At 42.7% G+C, this 19,963-nt stretch overlaps 1 protein-coding gene across 1 annotated transcript in view; it reads right to left on the reverse strand.

Annotated features, from left to right (window-relative positions):
* The window catches only part of ALK (ALK receptor tyrosine kinase), a gene marked incomplete at both ends in the record, with an annotated part of 704,256 nt that overhangs the window by 172,645 nt on the left and 511,648 nt on the right, over positions 1-19,963 (reverse strand). The window contains one exon of the mRNA XM_080929282.1: positions 4,483-4,610. Within this exon, the coding sequence (XP_080785408.1) occupies positions 4,483-4,610 (128 nt within the window). The remainder of the gene's footprint in view (positions 1-4,482; positions 4,611-19,963) is intronic.

Raw genomic sequence — 19,963 nt, forward strand, 5'->3', positions numbered from 1 at the left:
TCTAGGAAGGGTGAGGGAAATACTAAACTGATTTTTTAGAAACATTGAGATCAAAGGAGATGGAGGGACAAAGTATATTAGGCTGCTCAGTAATGTAATATATCACATTCCAAGGAAAATCTCTGGGTCTTCATTCCTTACACTTATATATTACACAGTGAAAGAGGAGGTCTAGATGCCTTCTGTTACCCTTTAAATGGTGACCTTCCTTAGGAAGCAGCTAAGATCCAGATGGCTTCCAATTCAATTATCAGCTGTGACTCTGGGGTAATGACAGATGTAATACGAGTGGCACACACAGCTTTCAGCACTGGAGTGAGGATGGAGGAGACTAACAGGAACACACCCACAGAGTAGGGCCGGGCCTAAGTGAGTGTTTGCAATGTGCATTCCATGAGCTTCCCAGAGCCCTGAGGTTCTGTTAAATCCATTTCAAGGGTCTGGCCTTACTTGCTCTGCACCTTGTGGTTTATGTAAAAGTCTCTCTGAAGTTGGTGGACCTTGGGGAGTAACCTTTTCTAGGTTGTCTGCCAGAGAAAGGCCTTTATTTTTTTCCTGAAAGGAATAAGGGATTCTCGTATGTGAGTGTCTCTGAATGTTGATGCCCCTCCCAGTCATACTGACTGTATAAACCACTCTTTTCCTAGTTTTTCTGGGAAATGGCAATTCCAAGCAATTTCTACTCACAGCAGCCTTCTTTTGGAAGTAGTCCACTCCACTAGCCTGAGGCTATAAAACAGAATCACCATTTATTAATCAATTGATTAACCAATCTGTCAACAAGCATTTATGTGATATTTCCTACATGCTTAGCACTGTGCTGATGGCTCCCTTGAGCAACCAGTGAAATAAAGGACAATGTATTGAACACCAAGTTAGGGTCCCCCAATGACTAATTGAGAAAAGACTGCTAGATTTAAGTGCAGACATCAAGGTCTTCCAAAAAGAATTTCAGTAGCTGCCAATGACACTTCCCAAGCAAGGAAGTCTAGCACTGTTCCCATATTATTTTCTGACATGGGAGGTGATAAGGAGTTATTTATATCCCTTAAAAGGACTGTAAGGTATAGGAATGCTGTGCTTTGCAGTGTGAGAAAGATGGACTATGGTCTTAGAGTGGCCACCCAGCTGATGCCAAAGTCCATATCAAAGAATATCTATATCTATCTATATATATATATATATATATATATATATGTATACACACACACATGTATATATATGTATATATATGTATATATTATATATATATATGATACAAGAAGAATAAGAAATGGCTAAGAAAATGTGACAAGTATCTTCAAGTGTCAGCAGTGTAGTCAGGAGGTGGTGAGACACATCTTTAATCCCAGCACTCAGGAGGCAGAGGCAGGTGGATCTCAGTGAGGACAGAGCCAGCCTGGTCTACAGTGTGAGTGGCTCCAGGATAGGCAGAGATGCACAGAGAAAGCAGGTCTCAAGACAGTTAAGTTTCAGCAGTATAGGACCTGTGTGGACACAGCTAGAATGCAAAGTGGCAATAAGCTCATGTGCTGGCCAGTTCACTATAGGGACCAGAGAAACCAAAGCTCTGAAAGCATCCCAGGGCATCCGGTGGAAAACTGAACTAAGCATCAGTACACTCCCAAAAGGCCAGGGACCAAGGACGAGTCAATGGCTTCGTGATTAGATCAGCTTTGACTCTGATTTACAGATTCCGGCAAGTTTTGAAACACCTGTGACTTTCAGTTTTCTTGCTCTTAGGATGAGAAATGTCCCACTCTGTGTCATTAAGGTTTTGGGAGACAGTACACAGGCAGGGAGATAGGAATTTAGCCATACCATATGTGACTGACTAGCTCACCAACATTGCTGTGCACTACCTGAGCCTCTACTAAGTGTGCACACTGTGACAGACATAAATATTTAAAGGGGAAGTGAGAATACCTGTCTCCCTGAAGATACCACAGATAGATATTGTCTCCTTTTCAGGGAGAACTGTACCATCTCTGGTCAGCCTTCCCTGATGAGCTAAAACAGTGCTCTTCTTCACTGGGTATAGAGTTATTTAGCTGTGTTTCCTTTCATACTCTACCTATGCCTCATTAGGAAGGGAATCAAGTTACAATTAGGTAATAGACTAGACATCTTATACACTCATCCACGGCCCTGGCAGGAAAGTTACCAGCACCATCCACACCTCCAAGAAACTACTTCTTTCTCCTTACCTCCTCTATGAGCTAACCAAATCCGGAGAGCCAGAACATATAAGGACTTGCCTATATCACATAGGCTTCAGGTATGTACCAAAGCAAATCCTAAATCCCTTTGATTATAAACATAGGAGCACAGTGTCGGGATGGTTGCCATGTTTGAAACTTGTCTACATGGTTGGCATTTGCTCCACTCTAGGAAGAGGGCTGAAAGTGCTCAGAACATTCTGACATCAGCACCCAGCTTCATTTTCTTCACAGGTCCACAACAGCCCCTCCACAAGCCTTTATATCTGATGTATTCTCAGTGAAACAAGAATGCTGAGGTCAACTGTTTCCTGACAAAGACTATCTTGTCCTTTGACTTGGAACCTCCAGACCTGGAGTCAGGAAGGTGCTAGATTATAAGGACCTCCCTAGGTTGACCAAGAAGAGGCAAAAGAGGGTACCCTCCAGAGGTAGTTTTCTGAGTCACGAAAGACCATGGAAAAATGCCAGGCTTTGGTTTTGCAAGGATGGAGAAACAGACAAGGAAACAGCTTAAGCTCTTCAACAGAGGTGCTACCATGCAACACCAGCACTGGGAGAAGAAATTCTCTGGGTGACAGGAGCTTGCAATGCAAGGGGTGGAACATCTGTGGTGACAGGAACTTGCAAAGCAAGGGGCGGAGCATCTGCAGACTTGGCCCAAATTCTGGATTTGAGAATGCAAAGAGCTTTTGCAGAGTTGTCACACGGGCAGGATTTTGGGCTTGGCCTGATATCTGGAACTTTGCACACAACTGTTTCCTCTCCTAAGGTTCTTCAGGGATTATGCTATCTGTGTAAACAGATGTCCTTTTCCTGTGGTATTTGTGTTAACTGCTTACATTTCAACAGAGGGTGCCTATTGACTGAAAGAGGTCCTTAGAATTCATGAAGCTTGATGCTGTCCAGAGACCACACACTCCTGGCTCTATCCCAAACCACCTGCTCCTCATTTATGGTCTCACAGCCCAGGTTAGCCATCTTCTCCCCGTAACTTATTTATTTCATCAGGAGTGATAACTTTTCTTCCCCCTCCCCGCCACAGAAATGAGTTTTGACTAAAACAAGAAGAGTAAAAACCTTCACTTGCAAAAGTTCTTGTAAAGCCACCAATGAATGGAGAGTCACAGCAACAGGAGCAGGGAATCACTGTTCCACCTCACAACTAAGAGGCACAAGCTTCAAATCCAGGCCCCTGTACACAAGAGATGACCATTTGTGAATGGGCCTTCGTGGTTGCTCACAAATATTTTAAATTAAAAACTAAGGTCTAGAAAGGACCACAGGCTTCTTTCCTATTCTTTTTTAGGATTATAGGGTTCGTTCTTAGGATGCTTTGGTCACTGGTTCCTTAAATTCCTCAGTGCCCTTTGATGGGTCTCTGAGCAGGGACAGGAACAGAAACAATGAAAGTGACTCCTTGTAACCTGTACCCTACTCTCCGCCTCTGGGAAGGATGCTTCAGGTAGACTAGGGCCTTCTGATGAACCAAGGGAGCTCAACCTCACCTGGCTACTTAGAGCTGATGCCAGTATGTTTTCCATTCCAACTGGAAACAGGGTTTAAGGAGATATGCATGCAAAATAGGATGATGATAACTAGGTTAGGAAACTCAAACCCTACAGCAGAAAGAAGACAAGCTCATCAAAGGTCTACATAAACCCCAGGACTGTGGTAGGGTATGACATTTGCTTAGGGTTTTATGGAAACAAAGGTCCAAAGGGGGAAAAAAATAAAAGCTTACTTTGAGGAAAAGTCACAAATGTGACATTTATGCAAAGAAAATCAGCGACATAGTGGGCCATGCCCACTATGTGGCTTGAACAAAAACAAGCCACAATTTACATCTAACCACCCCTATGGTGTCCATCAGCAAGAGCCCAGGTAAAGCCAATACAGATACTTGGTTGTGAATTTTACCTTCAGAAAAAGCCATATAGTTGTGGGGAGGGTGAAGGTTGGGTAGAGAAATAGGAGAAAGGAATGTTGATATTAACAGATGGTAAGCACTTTTCACCACAGAAGTTAAGCTAACATATTATCTATGAAAGGCTGTATTCCATTTAATAAAGTCTTAAGATAAGCAGTTATAACTTTATTCTAGAATTCTTTGAAAATTGATTGCATGGCCTATGGCATACTTGCTAATGTTTAGAATCAGTTCTTGATTGCTGTAGACCTTGTAGTCAAGCCAAACACAATTATTGGTATAATTGGGAAAGACTATGGAAGAGAGGCAAAAACCAGATTTTGGTACTGGTACCTTCACTGCAGTTCTTCAGGGCAAAGAAGTCCACTGCAGACAGGCTCCGGTTTCCACTGGAGATGTATTCTAGGGCCACTCGAAATGGGTTCTTTGGGCGTCCGATTCTCCCATGAAGCACTGTCCATCTGGATGCATTGGAAGGCAGAGGGGAAAGCACAGGAAATCAGTGGTGAGTAGTCAGCCCCATCTTCAGAGAGGCTCAGTCCTCTGCGTGAGTTCAGGTATCACATTCTTACTGGGTACGAAGAGATGGAACCCCAAATGTTACTGAGGACAGTGACCCTGGGAGCAACCACATTAACATTTGTTTCACTCTTGTCCAGAGAACCGAGAAAGCCCGTTCTCAGACTCACTGTAGGCAGTGGCATCTCTAGATAACCGCAGATCTTGGAAGTGAGTCTCAGAGAGGAAGGGCATTCATACATGAGATAACTGGGCAGCAGAGTCAAGGAACAGCTTCCAAAACTTTACCAGCCTATTCATAATTTTCACTTTGAAACAACACTTGGTTTGGGCACATTATCTGCTTCCAAACTCTCAATCCACAGGTTTGCTGTGTGGTTACTTATGGGAAGCTAGTGAGGACCATTTATTTACTGCAGCAAAATTAAAGTGCACTGAAGCATGTACTTGGGGTAGAAGGTATCTAAGATTGACATGGACTTTCAGAAACAGTGCGAACAGACAGAAACGGTATGGAGGGTGAGCTCTGCATCATCTCTGATCTCAGATGCCGACGCTGCCAGAGAGCAGAGCACCAGCCAAAGGAGTGCTTTTTAAAAAAATGGATATTTTATGTATTTACATTTCAAATGTTATCCCTTTCCAGGTTTTCCCCTCTCTCATTCCCTTCCCCCTGCTTCTATGAGGGTGCTCTCCCACCCACCCACTCCCACCTCACCACCCTGGCATTCCCCTACACTGGGAAACAAGCCTTCATCGGACTAAAGGCCTCTCCTTCTATTGATGCCAAACAATGCCATCCTCTGCTACATATGAGGCTGGAGTCATGGGTCTCTCCATGTGTACTCTTCGGTTGGTTGATACTGTTCCTCCTATACAAAGGAGCATTTTTACCCAGGGGTTATGCTACTAACCTCTTAGGATAGTTTCTTGTCACTTACTGGAATATCCAATTTCCTTTTCAACATTTACTCAGATATATATTGCAATACACATACATACACGCATATATACATAAACACATACATACATAAACACATACATACATACATACAAAAGAGAAGGGACATAAGGGAGGAAGAGAACTTATGTTCCTTTACAATTGTATATTTAAACAATATTCTGGGAGGAATAGAAATAATCTTCCTCTAAAAATAATTTTATTAAGGCATAATTAGCACATTATAAATTTCTCTCACTGAAAGTATGTAATTTGAAAAAAGAAAGTATAAATTAGAGATGTTTGACATGGTTAAATAATAAAAAGATCATATTACAATATTCTATATTTTGTTACTACCAGGTTGAGCTTAAGAATAGCACTTTAAAAAAGCAAGGATTTGGGGAGAAAACAAATTTTTTTGTTTGAAAAGCTTTTAACCCCACACATCAAAATACAAAATAATGTTTCCTGCAAAAATAATAAAATAAAACAAGTTAAGCTCCCAGCAATTCAGGAAATAACTCAAGGCCTCCATGGTCTGGATAAAACCATGGTCACCCCCTCTGTGTACAGCCTCAGCGGCCATTTCACACAGATGGTCCCAGCACACCCGTGTCAGGCTGTGACAGTACGTTCCCGCTCAGTGCATGTCTGGAGACGATAAATACCCAAGATGCTATCATTCACTTGTGTTTGAGGAACTTTGGCATCACTTCTACTTTCGCCTTTGTCATGGTTGTGCCAAAGCTACACTGTGCATTTACCTCAATGACGGCAATCAAGGGCAGCGTGTGTCCATTTAAACTCCGAAGTGTGCGCTCTTCCACATCAGTGAAGCTAAGGGTCCATTTCTGCATTTACTTCCAGACACCCAAACTGTCTTCTTTTCTGGCTTTGCCTTTTCCTTTACATCTCTATCTATGTCTTTGTGTTTCTATTTGGATACATATAGGTGCATGTAGGTGTGTGTGTGTGTGTGTCTGTGTGTCTGTGTGTCTGTGTGCTTGTGTGGATGCATATATGTGCGTATATATGTGTGTGTAGGTCAGAGGCCAACACTGGTTATCTTCCTGATTTATGCTCTGCCTTAGTTCTTAAGGCAGGGCTTGTCACTGAACCTAGACTTGGACATTTTTCCTAGATTGGCAGGGCAGGGAGCCCTAGGGAATCTGCCTGTTTCTGTTCCTTAGCAGGTACCACACCCAGATTTTATCCAAATGCAGACCCCTTTGCTCACTTAGAAAACATTTTGCTAATGGAGCCATTTTCCCACCCCTGTCTTGGTTCACTTTTGGTGATAATGGTTTTGCTTAAGGCAACATTGACCCTTCTTAGAGGTATCTCCCAAATGGCAGTTTTATGTCTTGGGTTCCTGCTAGGCCAGGTTGTGGGGCATGAAGTGGATGTCTGCTGGATGAAGTGGGGACTTTGTTCTGTTTCTGTGCTTTTCTGTAGTTAATTCAGATCACCGGAGTCAAGTCTTCAGGCATTTAATAAAGTGTATTACGTTTCCCCACAATAGACACTGTAGAAGGGATTATTGCTGCTGTAAAGTTTGCTCTCTGTTACAGTCCCCAGCAGGGTTCCCATCCCAAATAAACCCACTGCAATTGAATAAGGAAGAGGAGGCTTTTCAGTTTAAATGTGGAACTGTCAGAGAGAGAAATATTTGAAAGGAAAATGTAAGGAGGGCTTCTTAAGGAAAGAAAAACAAATGAGCAGAGAATACAGAATTTGCCATGTTCTTCTAAAACCATAGAGGGCTCTAGTTTGGAGGAAAGGAGGTCTTGAGACGTGTGAGTACTCTCATATTCTGCCCAAATCTCAGCTATTGGCTCAAAGAATGATGGATTTTAATTCCAGGTACACAGTGGCCCTTGACAATGATTTCCCTTTCTGTATTGGCACTCGCCCTCTGGATAAATGTGTCAGGAGTTTTAGGAATTAGTTTCTGAGTTACCGATGCAATAACTTTTGCCTGAAATCCTCTGGCCTCTCATAGTTTACTGCTGAAACTTTAATAAGTTTCTGAGCAGTTGCCTAACATGTATTTTATATCCAGGGAAGCTGGGACTAGGAAAGCTGTAGCTAGGGTCAGATTTGTTTAAGAGACAGCTCAAAAGCCTGGTGAAGAAACAGATCTAGGCTTGTCTCTCTGTTTCCATCCTCTTTGCTTGGCTCTCACTGGTCACAAACCCTGCACATTAGTGCCCTACTTTCCCTGATTTGACTGTTGGCAACTCAATTTATTCTCAAAAGGGGAAGGTTGTTTTTTGATCTAGAACTTTCTGGAAACAGTTGTGCAGCTGTCTCCATGTGCTGGGGATTTGTGACATTCTAGCTTGGGTGCTACAATCAATCAATGTGACAGTGTGGGTGTTCACCTGGACTTTAGGAAGCTAGAAGGGGTGAATGGATAGACTGTCACAATCCATTTTCTTCTACACACCTCTCTGGGGATCTCCAGGTCCACATTCTACATCCGCCTCTCATTTGCCTTGATGACTTTGGATGAGACACTTTTGTGAAAATGTCTAAAATTTCTTATGTTTTTCAACCAATTTTATTCTCAAGAAAGTGTCTAAAATTTTGAAAGACTTTTTTTGGGGGGTGGGGGAAGGGGAGAGTCCTGCCCATCCACTTCTGCTTAGTGATTACACCATGAAAAATAAATTAGAGGATATCAAAAGAACCTCTAAACCAACTAACCGACCAGACAGCCAACCAACCAACAAACCAACCAACCAATGAACCAACCAACCAACCCAAAGCCAAAAGGCCTGTTTTGAATACCAAGAATGACTTCTAACCTGGTGGAGAGAAGTTTTTTATTTTGACTTGGAACTTGCATAGGGTTGGGCAATTTTCCACACTTCCTTGGGTGTAACTTTCTTCATTAGCTAAATGTAGCCATTGGGATGAAAGTTCTCTATGGGTCTTAATTGACTGGCATTCAAAGAGTTCTCATGTTTTATGAAAACTCTGGAAGCTGTGACTAATAAATGATATCCTGTAGAGTCTTTAATCACAGCTTTATTTACACAAAAAGGCTCTGTCTTGCTTTCTAAGAGAAATGGAGACTTGTCCAAAGCCATACTTTGAGTTGCCCACAAATAAAATACAGTGCTGCTTCCTGGTTTTGAGGACCAGAGATAGAATGGCCTATGAATCAATTCTCCCACTCAATTGCATTTTCACCAGCAACATGACAGAGACAGAGAAGGGTATATGTACTTGGCATTGATAGATGGATCATTGGCATGCTTTTTCTAGACATTGGACAAGCCGTGGAATTAGAAATCCATAGAAAAATACTAAGAATACTTGATATAGAAACGAAAGGACTTTCTCATGTTCCCGGTGCTCTCAACCAGTCCCTAAATACTTAAAGGGAAGTGCCTTGTAACATCTGCTGTAGGGCAAAATACTGACAGCCATGTTTCAAGAGCAAGAAGGCACATTTTAATCATTGAATGGAGGGATATTTTATGACAGTTTGTGGGGGGCCTTGGATGGTATTGACAAGACAGAGAATGTATCTTTGCTTTTGGTCAGTGTCCAGTATACAGGATATCAACATCAGAGTCAACTCTCCAAATATGCTATTCATAGGAAATGTTTCTCTGAGATGATTTTTAACTGCTGTAATGTGGGGAGTGAGACAGACTCAGTCCTCAGCTTTCCAGTCTCTTAGCTATGCCATCTTAGTGGTTTAACTTCTATGGGTTTCACTTTCCCAGCTAAGAAATCATAAAATGAATTCAGGGTCATCCTGGGATATGAGGCAAGACTCTGTCTCAACCACCTTATCACCCAACTACCCACCCACCCACCCACCCAACCAACCAACCAACCACCCAATCATCTAACCAAGAAACAAACTGACTATCCTATCCCATGTAACCATCCACCCCAAATAACCAACATAAGATGTAGGCTATAAAGCTTGGCTTGCTAGATTGAGCTTAGCATTTGTAAGAAAGACTCATGCAACGTAGCAAGATGAGTTCTTCTCACATAGTAGACCCTCATTAAAGGATTTATTTAGCCTTCAACAAGATTGAATAAGTCTAATAAGGGATTATCACAGCCTTCATTATGGAATCATACTGGCCCAGGCAAACGTTTGCAGATCATCAGTTTCTTTATGAGATGTAGGGGTGAAAGGAAGGTACAGTGAGAAGAACACTAAGGATTCCTGAATCAACAGCCACTGTGCTTGTTTAAATAAAGAAAAAACATAAGTGGGTCTTCATAGGGGAAACACAACTCTAAGAAGTTGTGTTGGGGCATCCCTAAAAGATGATATAGTAGCTTTAGATTGTGATTTGAAGATCAACCATCTTCTCAGGACTGAGAAAAGGACCCTCCACATTTCAGATAAGCATCTTTTTCATCTTTGTAGCTTCTTGCAGCCTGAAAGAAGAGGATTGTTGCTTACATTGCGATTAACATTTGTTGACAGCCCACCATTCTTCAGGGGTTACTGTACATTGCTACATACTCAAGTTTATTGTAGGGCTACAAAGAGTTTAAGATTTAATTTGTACTTGAGTAGCTTACAGAGTGGTGAGGAAAAGAATACCAAAGTTTTATTTATTTTTTTTAACAACTTTATTTTACAAAACAAAGATAAATGTATAGATTTTAAGCATTGTTTGCATAAAATTATACAATACATTTTTGTCAGTGCTTTTTTTCAGATTTTAAAATAATTTTTACATAAAACTGTATGGATATATTTTTTAGTCAGTACTTGATTCTTTAAAGGTTTGATAGTATGCATTGAAAACTTAATAGTTACAATGAGCATAAAGTACATGTAAAACAAAATGTAACATGGAAATAGTCAAAGTTTTCTTGCTGTATAGAGATTTTTTTTTGTTTTGTTTTTTCTTTTCTTTATTTCCTGGACTTCATACAGTCTGTGAGTTGTTTCTGGGGCAGTGTGAGCCTCTGGGGTTAGCATCCCATTATCAGTGACTGCATATTATGTCTGTTCTTTTGTGACTGGGTTATCTCACTCAGAATGATATTCTCTAGATGCAGCCATTTTCTTAAGAATTTGGTCAAGTCATTGTTTCTGGTGGCTGAGTAGTATTTTATTGTGTAAATGTACCACAATTTTTGTATTCATTCATCTTCTGAAGGACATCTGGGTTCTTTCCAGCTTCTGGCTATTATAAATAGAGCTGCTATGAACATTGTGGTGCATATATCTTTGTTGTGTACTAAGGTGTCTCTAGGGTATATGCCCAGAAGTAGAATAGCTGGGTCTTCAGGTAGTATTATGTCCAATTTTCTGAGGTATCGCCAGACTGACTTCCAGAGTGGTTGTATTATTTTGCAACCCCACCAACAGTGGAGAAGGGTTCCTCTTTCTCCGCAACCTCGCCAGCATCTGTTGTCGTCTGAGTTTTGGATCTTGGCCAATCTGACTGGTGTGAGGTGGAATCTCAGGGTTGTTTTGATTTCCCTGATGGCTAAAGATGTCGAGCACTTCCTCAGATATTTCTCAGCCATTCGATATTCCTCAACTGAGAACGTTTTATTTAGCTCTGTACCCCATTTTTTAATAGGGTTATTTGATTCTCTGGTGTCTAGCTTTTTGAGTTCTTTGTATACCTTAGTTATTAGGCCTCTATCTGATGTGGAGTTGGTAAAGATCTTTTCCCATTCTGTTGGCTGCCATTTTGTTTTCTTGACGATGTCCTTAGCCTTACAGAAACTTTGCAATCTCATTAAGTCCCATTTGTTAATCTTTGACCTTAGAGCTTGAGCCATTGGTGTTTTCTTCAGAAAATTTTCTCCTGTGCCTATATGTTCTAAAGTTTTCCCTACTTTCTCATCTAATAGTTTCAGTGTATCTGATTTAATGTGGAGATCTTTGATCCACTTACACTTGAGCTTTGTACAAGGAGATAAGAAAGGGTCTATTTTCATTCTTTTGCATGTTGAGTGCCAGTTGGACCAGCACCATTTGTTGAATAGGCTGTCCTTTTTCCATTGAATGTTTACGGCTCCTTTGTCAAAAATCAGGTGACCATATATGTGAGGGCTCATTTCTGGATCTTCTATTCTATTCCATTGGTCCACATGCCTATTTCTGTACCAGTACCATGCAGTTTTCAGCACAATTTCCTTGTAATATAGCTTGAGGTCAGGGATAGTGATTCCCGCAGATGTTTTCTTGTTGTTGAGGATGGATTTCGCTATTCTAGGTCTTTTGTTGTTCCATATGAAATAGTACATTGATCTTTCCAATTCCATGAAGAACTGTGTTGGAATTTTGATAAGGATTGCGTTGAACATGTAGATTGCTTTTGGTAGGATGGCCATTTTTAAAATGTTGATCTTTCCAATCCATGAGCATGGGAGATCTTTCCATTTTCTGAGATCCTCCTCAATTTCCTTCTTTAGAGGTTTGAAGTTCTTGTCGTACAGGTCCTTCACTTGCTTAGTTAGAGTCACACCAAGGTATTTCATAGTTTTTGTGACAATTGTGAAGGGTACCTTTTCCCTAATTTCTTTCTCCACATGTTTGTCCTTTGAGTACAGGAAGGCTACTGATTTGTTTGAGTTGATTTTGTATCCAGCCACTTTGCTGAACTTGTTTATCAGCTGTAGGAGTTCTCTGGTGGAGTTTTTGGGGTCACTTAAGTACACTATCATGTCATCGGCAAAGAGTGATGTTTTTATCTCTTCCTTTCCGATTTGTATCCCCTTGATCTCCTTTTGCTGTCTAATTGCTCCAGCCAGGACTTCCAGTTCTATGCTGAATAGGTAGGGGGAGAGTGGGCAGCCTTGTCGAGTCCCTGATTTTAGTGGGATTGCTTCAAGTTTCTCGCCATTAAGTTTGATGTTGGCTGTTGGTTTGCTGTATATTGCTTTTATTATGTTTAAGTATGGACCTTGGATTCCTGTTCTTTCCAGGACTTTTAACATGAAGTGGTGTTGAATTTTGTCAAATGCTTTCTCAGCATCTAGTGAGATGACCATGTGATTTTGTTCTTTGAGTTTGTTTATATGGTGGATTACATTGATGGATTTCCTTATATTAAACCATCCCTGCATCCCAGGGATGAAGCCTACTTGGTCATGATGAATGATCGTTTTGATGTGTTCTTGGATTCGGTTTGCAAGGATTTTGTTGAGTATTTTTGCGTAATACCAAAGTTTTAATGAGGAACAGGGCATCAGAGCTAAGGGAGTCGGGCTTAGGTACAAGGCATGGTGGGCGGAGTGATTGCTCAGATTGGCAGATCAGAACAGCTATCACCTGATGTTGGGTTGTGAAAATGAGACAGGATTGGTGAGTTGGGGCTATAGACTGGCACAAACACCCAGGTAGAGGCTGAACAGAGGGTATATGTTCTAAATACACAGTGGTCCTGCCTGATGAGAGAAAATGTTTCTTTGTCTTTTGTTTTTTTATTGAACCCCATGGGGAGGATGATCCATGTGTCTCACTTCCCTACCTTCCCTGGCAAGAAGATGGATCCTTCAGTATCCTGTCTTATGTAATATGAAGCTCAGTCAATATTTGCTGAAGGAGAGGAGAAACAACTGAACATATTTCTATTAAAGTTGACAATATTCTGACATTCTCCAGCAAAAATTATGTCTTCATAGAGCTGAATGGATCTAAAAATTTATGTTCACTCACTAACAATAACCACCTATCCAGGTGATAACAATGTCTTTCCGTTGAGGAGGTACTGAAGGAGGTAGGTTGAGGGGAGTAGGGTGATTCAGGGAGGGGGCAGAACATAAAACCACACTACCACAGCAAGTCACACATGGTAGCTGTGTTTGCCAAAAGCCTACAAGAAGGAAACAGATTATATAATCAAGACCTGGGGGTACTTGAGTTCTCGAAGAGGAAACAGCCAGTGTGATACACTAATGCTCTCTACCTTACAGGTCAAGTCAATACAAACATTGCCTGCAAAGGCAACAGAGTCACACTAGCAGCAGTGACACAGAGATAAACAATACTGTTAACATTTATTGAGAGTCAATCTAGGCTCTGCTTTGAGCTGGGGTCTGACATCTTGGATAGTGTAACTGAGTCTTTAAAAATACCATATTGGTCCTTCTAAACTCCTTGAGGTTAGACCAACCCACCACAATCTCTGTTTCAATTTCTAGCCCTGGAAACCATGGCTGGGAAGTCAAACTTTCAAATACAGCCAGCTTCATGTTCTGAACTGGTCTTGACAGCTATGCTGTTAGGTGGTAATGAACCCTCTAGCTGGGACAGACAAAGTCATGACTGGGTTGGGGTGGCTGAAGTGATATGAATCAGACAAGTATCCAAGCCCCTGTCACATAGAACTTGGTGGTGCAGTGGTGGTTATTATGAAGTGTAACCCTGTCACAGTTCATGCTGCACAGCTAACATTCTCTGGCCATGTCTTTGCTCAGACTCTATGACAGGGGTTTAGCTCAGGTGAGAAGGTGTGAAGACATGTTAGAAATATGCAGCCAGACCAGCAGGAGCTTGTCTAGACCAATACCAGCGGACGGGACACCAGCTGAAGCTCTCCCCTCATCCCAACAGGAAGTACACACATACCTTCCACATTTTCCTTAAAGCATACTTTGTGGAAATTTCATAGCAAGGAAAAACTCTTCAACACAACTTAATATTCTTCCTTTCAGTCAGCCTGCATGTAAAGAATTTTTGTAGGCCATACAATGAGGAAAATGTCTAACCAGTGTAGATTCTGGTGTGAAGCCCCTCTTGTCCTTTGCGGTGTCTGAAATTTTAGACTTGGGAGCAGAGGCAGTGGCTCAGTTGATAAAGGGAATGTCTGGGTTTGGATCCCCAGCACCCATGTAAAAGCAGGGTGCTGTAGTAGGTACCTGTCACTGCACTGCTCAGGGAGAGGATTTGGAGACCCATAGATCAGGGAAGCTCACTGGGAGAGGCAGCCTAGCCAAGCCAGCAACTGAGAGACCCTGTCTCAAAAAATAAAGTGGGGAGCAACTGAGAAAGACATAAAATGAAATTGACTTCTGACCTCCATACACATAGTACATGGATACATGCTCCTGAAATATGTGCACACGTGCACACATTCATCTCCCCCTCTCCTCCCCACACATGCTCTGGAGAGGACTGGGACTTGGCGCTAAATAGGGATTGAGGATGGGATTTTTAGTTGAGTCAGAATTTGACTCAGCCCATGGTAGAGAAGTGCTACCTCCAGCTAAAAGTGGCCCCGGGCTCCACATGAGGACTGGAAGCGGAAAGGTGTCATGGCATGATGGCCTTTCTCTGGACATAGATTGTCTTGGCCGACACTTAGCATTCGCAAGAAGTTTCACATCATCAGAGATGCCGAATGAGTAATGGAACAATCCAGGAGAAATCTCTAGCCCTGAGCAACATGCCAACCTTTGGGTCCTACCTTGACCTGTTTTAGCTTCTTTTCATTATCTTTGTCTCCATCCTCCATCCATTCCTCCCCCTGTCCCTCCTGTCTTCCTCTTCCCTTTCCTTTTCCTCTTTTTTCTTCTCTTCTAATTTCCCATCTCCTCTCTTTCATTCTTTCCTACTTTTTCCATTTCCTCCCTTCCTTTAAGAAAAAACATATTTCTTAGGAATAAAAACTTTGGAGCCAGACTTTCTGATTTATAATCTCATTTCTTCCTCTGACTGGCCATGTGACCTCAGGCCAGCCACCTAACCTCTCTGTGCCTGAATTTCCAATTTGCAATTGTGAGGGAAACTTGCAACAGAAGTGTTCTTAACTAGTCTGCATGTGACCACTTTGCCCGCTGGATCAGTTCACAGCACTTCGCAGACTGTAAATGCTCTCCGAATTTTACCCATAGTTACTGTGTCCAAGCTGTTCCCAGTACCTGGCCCTCCTGTTTCTGTTCCCATCACTTGAGTTATACCTACTGAGCATCAGTTATACCTGCCCAGACCTGTTCAAACTGGCTCAAGAAGGTGAACTCATTAAGCTGATGCGACAGACAGTGGATGAATTTGGACAGACTGGAAAGGTCACTACAAATGTCAAATTATGTCTGAATAAGGCAACAGAAGAGATGGGGGTTGGAGGAAGTGCTTGAAATCCAGAGAGCTTCCAAAGCATTTTGAAATTACTTCCTCTTTTGAGCAACCAAGGCTGAGCATCACAGATGAAAAAAGTGGGTCTGAGTTTGACTGATGTGACAGACAGTACAGAGCTCTGGTCACAGACTACACTGGGAGCAAAGAATGGTGACCTGGCACTAAACAGTTAATTCACATTTGTTCCTTGTAAACTGAAACACAACATTTCAGGATGGTGGCTCATTCAAGCAACTACAGATCCCAATCTCATGGTCTGCAATGGGTTCTCTCATGCCTGGATTTGTATAAAGAAGTACATGGAAGATTCAGAAGTGTGTTTTCCTTTGTTAGCAATGAAGGGATGGTGACTGACCAGAGAAGACAAAAAGGTGACAGAAAAATCTCAAGCTGAGGGCAGTGATCCTGAGACCCTAAAGCTCTTCTTCCTCTGGATTTTGGATTTGCTTTCAAGCAAGTACGTATCCTTCAGGTCCTTCTGCAACTATCTGTTGATGTCCCCAGGGGGCTGTGGGACTGGGTGGGACTCAACTGGATTTGGAGCAGTGGGTGTGAGAGGAGCATTGATTTGTTCTGCGCTGGTACCTGAAAAGTTACAGAATATTCTAGAACGAGTGCTGTGAGAGGGATCCATCAAGGTATTCCATGCTACAAAAACAAAACTGGCAGGGTGAGTGGTACATAGTCTCTGATTAGAGTCAGGTATGACCTTCCTTTTGCTACTTGAATTCCTTGTCCAGGGAGGTGTGGTGGGCATGCCAGATCTGTTCTGGTGCCTGTATTTTTTTTTTTTCATATACATTATCTCAAAGAAAGGAATGAAGACTGCATTGACATATGGAATGTTATTTCTGAAAATTCCCTCCATCAGTACAGCTTGCCTCTGTCTTGAACCCGAAGTCCTGAGTGACTCTGAGTGGGGTCAGGGTTGAAGCAGCCATCCTTCGTCACCACCTCACCAGCTCTTAGCTCTTTTCCCAGGATTCCTAACCTCAGAACTGTAATGCTGCATGCTCTCCTAACACTCAGAAACCCAGCCTGTTCCCCAGAGAGGCAGCCTAAATGTCATTGGTATGTTAACAGATTGATTGGTCTGAAAAGGATTTCAAGCCTCTGAGCCAAACAAAATGTGGATGCCTTTGCTCAGAGGTTCCATGTCAGTCATAAATCTCTGGCCAAGTCAAGCTGGTGTACTGAAACTTTATATGGTTGGTAGGTGGGCCTGGCTATGAACTGTGGTTCCCACAGGCAAACTCTGAGACTGGAATCAGTGGTCAGCCATGCAAGGGCAAAAAGAATTTGGGATATTTGGTAAGAAGAGCCTGCAGACTTGTACCAAAGCATCGGAATTGATGGTGCCCATTGCAAGTTGTCCTCATGTTGCAGCTCTGCTGGGGTGGCCATCCAGGATGGGGAGGCAGGTGACAGCAGATTTGATGAACAGAAGGGCCCTCGAGCTCCTTCAGGCACAGGATCTGACAAGGTCTACTACTCATAACAGACATTAAGTATCATGGACAACGATACTTAGCATAGCAGGGTTGAGAGGTTCCAAATCTGCCCTAAGTTTTGGCTCTTGCCATGTTTAATCCTGTTAGTTTAATCCTTGGAACAATGGGCTGTTTCTCAAACACTGAACTTCAGGGCTACATCAACCTGTACTCTGCAGCCATTTTAGGACCAGGGTCTGGGATGATCTTGAAACTCGGATATAACCAGGGCTTTCCCAGCCCTTAGTCCTGCCCATGGCTTACTGAAAATGGCAAAAGTCTCTGTCTCTGCCCTTGTCGCCAGGGTTATTCTCTGTATCTAAACCCCATTTTCTACCTTTTTGCCCACTAAGTTGACCTTCACTTATCAAGGCTCACCTTGACCTCACAGTAGGCATACAGTTCCATGGTCAGACAGAACAGTAGCAGAAGGAAGCCAATTCTGTCCAGAAGTCTTAGAAATGCTTCTTGAAGGTGGTGATGGTGACATTTGTGTTATTTGTCTGACTTCTCTTGGTCTCGTTACAGAAGGCAGGAAAGGTGGTACTTGTTGACTTGTGTCCTGTGTCCCCAATATTGACTGAAGACTTAAAATCATCTGCTATTATGCCATCACCACCAGTGTGGGCTCCTCTTCTGGGACCATAGGACAGAAGCAACCCCTTGTTTCCATAAGTAGCTTTTGGTTATGGTATTTTTACCACAGCAGCAGAACAGTAACTAGTATACTCGAAGCAACACATTTGCCTCTGACTCTCGGATGAATCACAGGGAGGCTCCTTTGTGCACTGGCGCCAGGGCGCCCTTGCTAATGAGCCAGTGCTTTACTTGCTTGTCTCCTTGCTGAAAGGCAAGGATTATTTCGGCTCCCAGGTCCAGGCTACGACCCATTATGGTGGAGATAGGGAAATGAGGGAAGCACTGGTCACGTGTCACATGCCTCACAGGCAGGAAGCAGACTATACACAATAGCATTGCTTAGCAACCAGCTTTCTCTTTCCCATCAATCCAAGATCCTAACCCTTACAATGGTCCTGTCTGCATTTAGGGGAGGGATTCCTACCTCAGTTAGCCTCATTCCAATAATCTCTCAGAGCTATGCTCAGAGACTTGTCACCTACTGATTTTACAGTCTGTCTAGGTGACATTCAACATAAGGACTACACTCAGGCATCACTGGCCCCTTAGACTTGCATAGGAGCTCACACCTTGAAGCTATGCTTGAGGTGACTAGTGAAGTTTGGGCTTCAAGCTTCCAGGGTCTTAGCCAAGTGGGAGATTTCTGGATCACAGCAAACAGCTGTTGGAAGAGTCTTGAGATTGTGCTTTACCTCGGAGTCAGTTTCTGAGCTGGAGCTGACTCCATCAGTTTTCATCTGACTTTAGATCAACTAAGACAATTACTTGAAACTTTTAAGGAACACAGAGTCTGTACTAGGAGCAGAGGCACTTGGGGGAGGACCAGAGCTAGGCTGGGTTAGGCAGGAATGCTCAGGAACAAGGCCAGCTTTACCTTCTGTCTTCTGAGTCCAAGAGGACTTTGAGTATTTACAGTAAGAAATCCCTGAACTTTCAGAATTCTTTGACACTGGACATGACCTTGGAAGCGAGAACATGCCATTTTCTAGAAGGGGCTGGCATCTGGGTTTTGGCTGGGTCACTCTTTCAGCTCAGGAAAGAGCCACCCATGAAAGGGAGCATCCCATTTTCCTTAACCTGCTTCTCATAAGATGTCTGAGGAATGAGCTGCTGAATACTCACTGTTTATAAATATCACCATTGCTGCCACAGGGCCTGCAATGCAGCATCGTGAATAACCAAACAGACTGGCTCCTGAGGAGGAGGCTGCCAGGATGTCTGTGGTATTTGTAAGAGTGTAGCGTGGCTGTTTCCTGAGCCAGAGCTGACTGTTATTAGGGAAATAAGAGAGTTGCAGATGGGGGTGTGAGAAGTAGGGTGGAGCTTGAATATATGTGTCCCAAGCACTCCTGTCAGTATGGTGTTAAATAGTAAAATGCACCATCGTATAATACTAAACATGACTCACCTTGCATTCACCAGGGCAACTGCATTCTATTAGAAGATGCCCCAGCTCCTCACCTGGCCCGTTGTGAGAGGCTCCACACATTCTTGGCAGAGGTAGATCATCTTTGTTTAGGTCCCGTCCATTAGGGAGTTTAACCTTTCGGTAAGCAGTGCCTGCCAAATTACGAGATCTCTTGTGTCACTATGCTGGGCTTCTGACACTAGGATGTCCTAGTGTCACTTCCTAGGACACTTCCCCATTCAGGCTGCCATTCCTTCTTAGCCATGTCCCCTTTCCAGTGCTGAGACTAGGTCCTTAATAAATGTGCCTTCTGGGCCTTGCTTTTTTCCCTTTACCCCTTGGTCTCTTTTCCCCTAATATAATGTTTTATTTTATTTTTTTCTGATTTGGGAATTTCATATGATGTACCCCAATCATACTTCCAATTCCTCCTAGATTTACCCTCCTACTCTCGTGCCTTCTCACCCCCAAATACCCCAAGTTCAATTTGTGTTGCCTTTATACTTACTGAGCATGGTCAAATTCCCAGCCCCTTAAAGGCAACCGAGACTTTCCCCGACCCATGCCAGAAGCCATCAACTATGAACAGCTACACTTTCAGTGTCTATCACCAAATTTAAGCACCCCTTTCAATGGTTTCTGTTTCTTTCTCTTTGGGGTGGGGTTTGTTAGTGTCTTTTGTGAAGCTCTCTTTCCCACATCCTGCTCTCCGTCCCTCACCAAGCTCA

Source organism: Micromys minutus (genome assembly GCF_963924665.1).
Source record: "Micromys minutus genome assembly, chromosome: 1".
Lineage (NCBI taxonomy): Eukaryota > Metazoa > Chordata > Mammalia > Rodentia > Muridae > Micromys > Micromys minutus.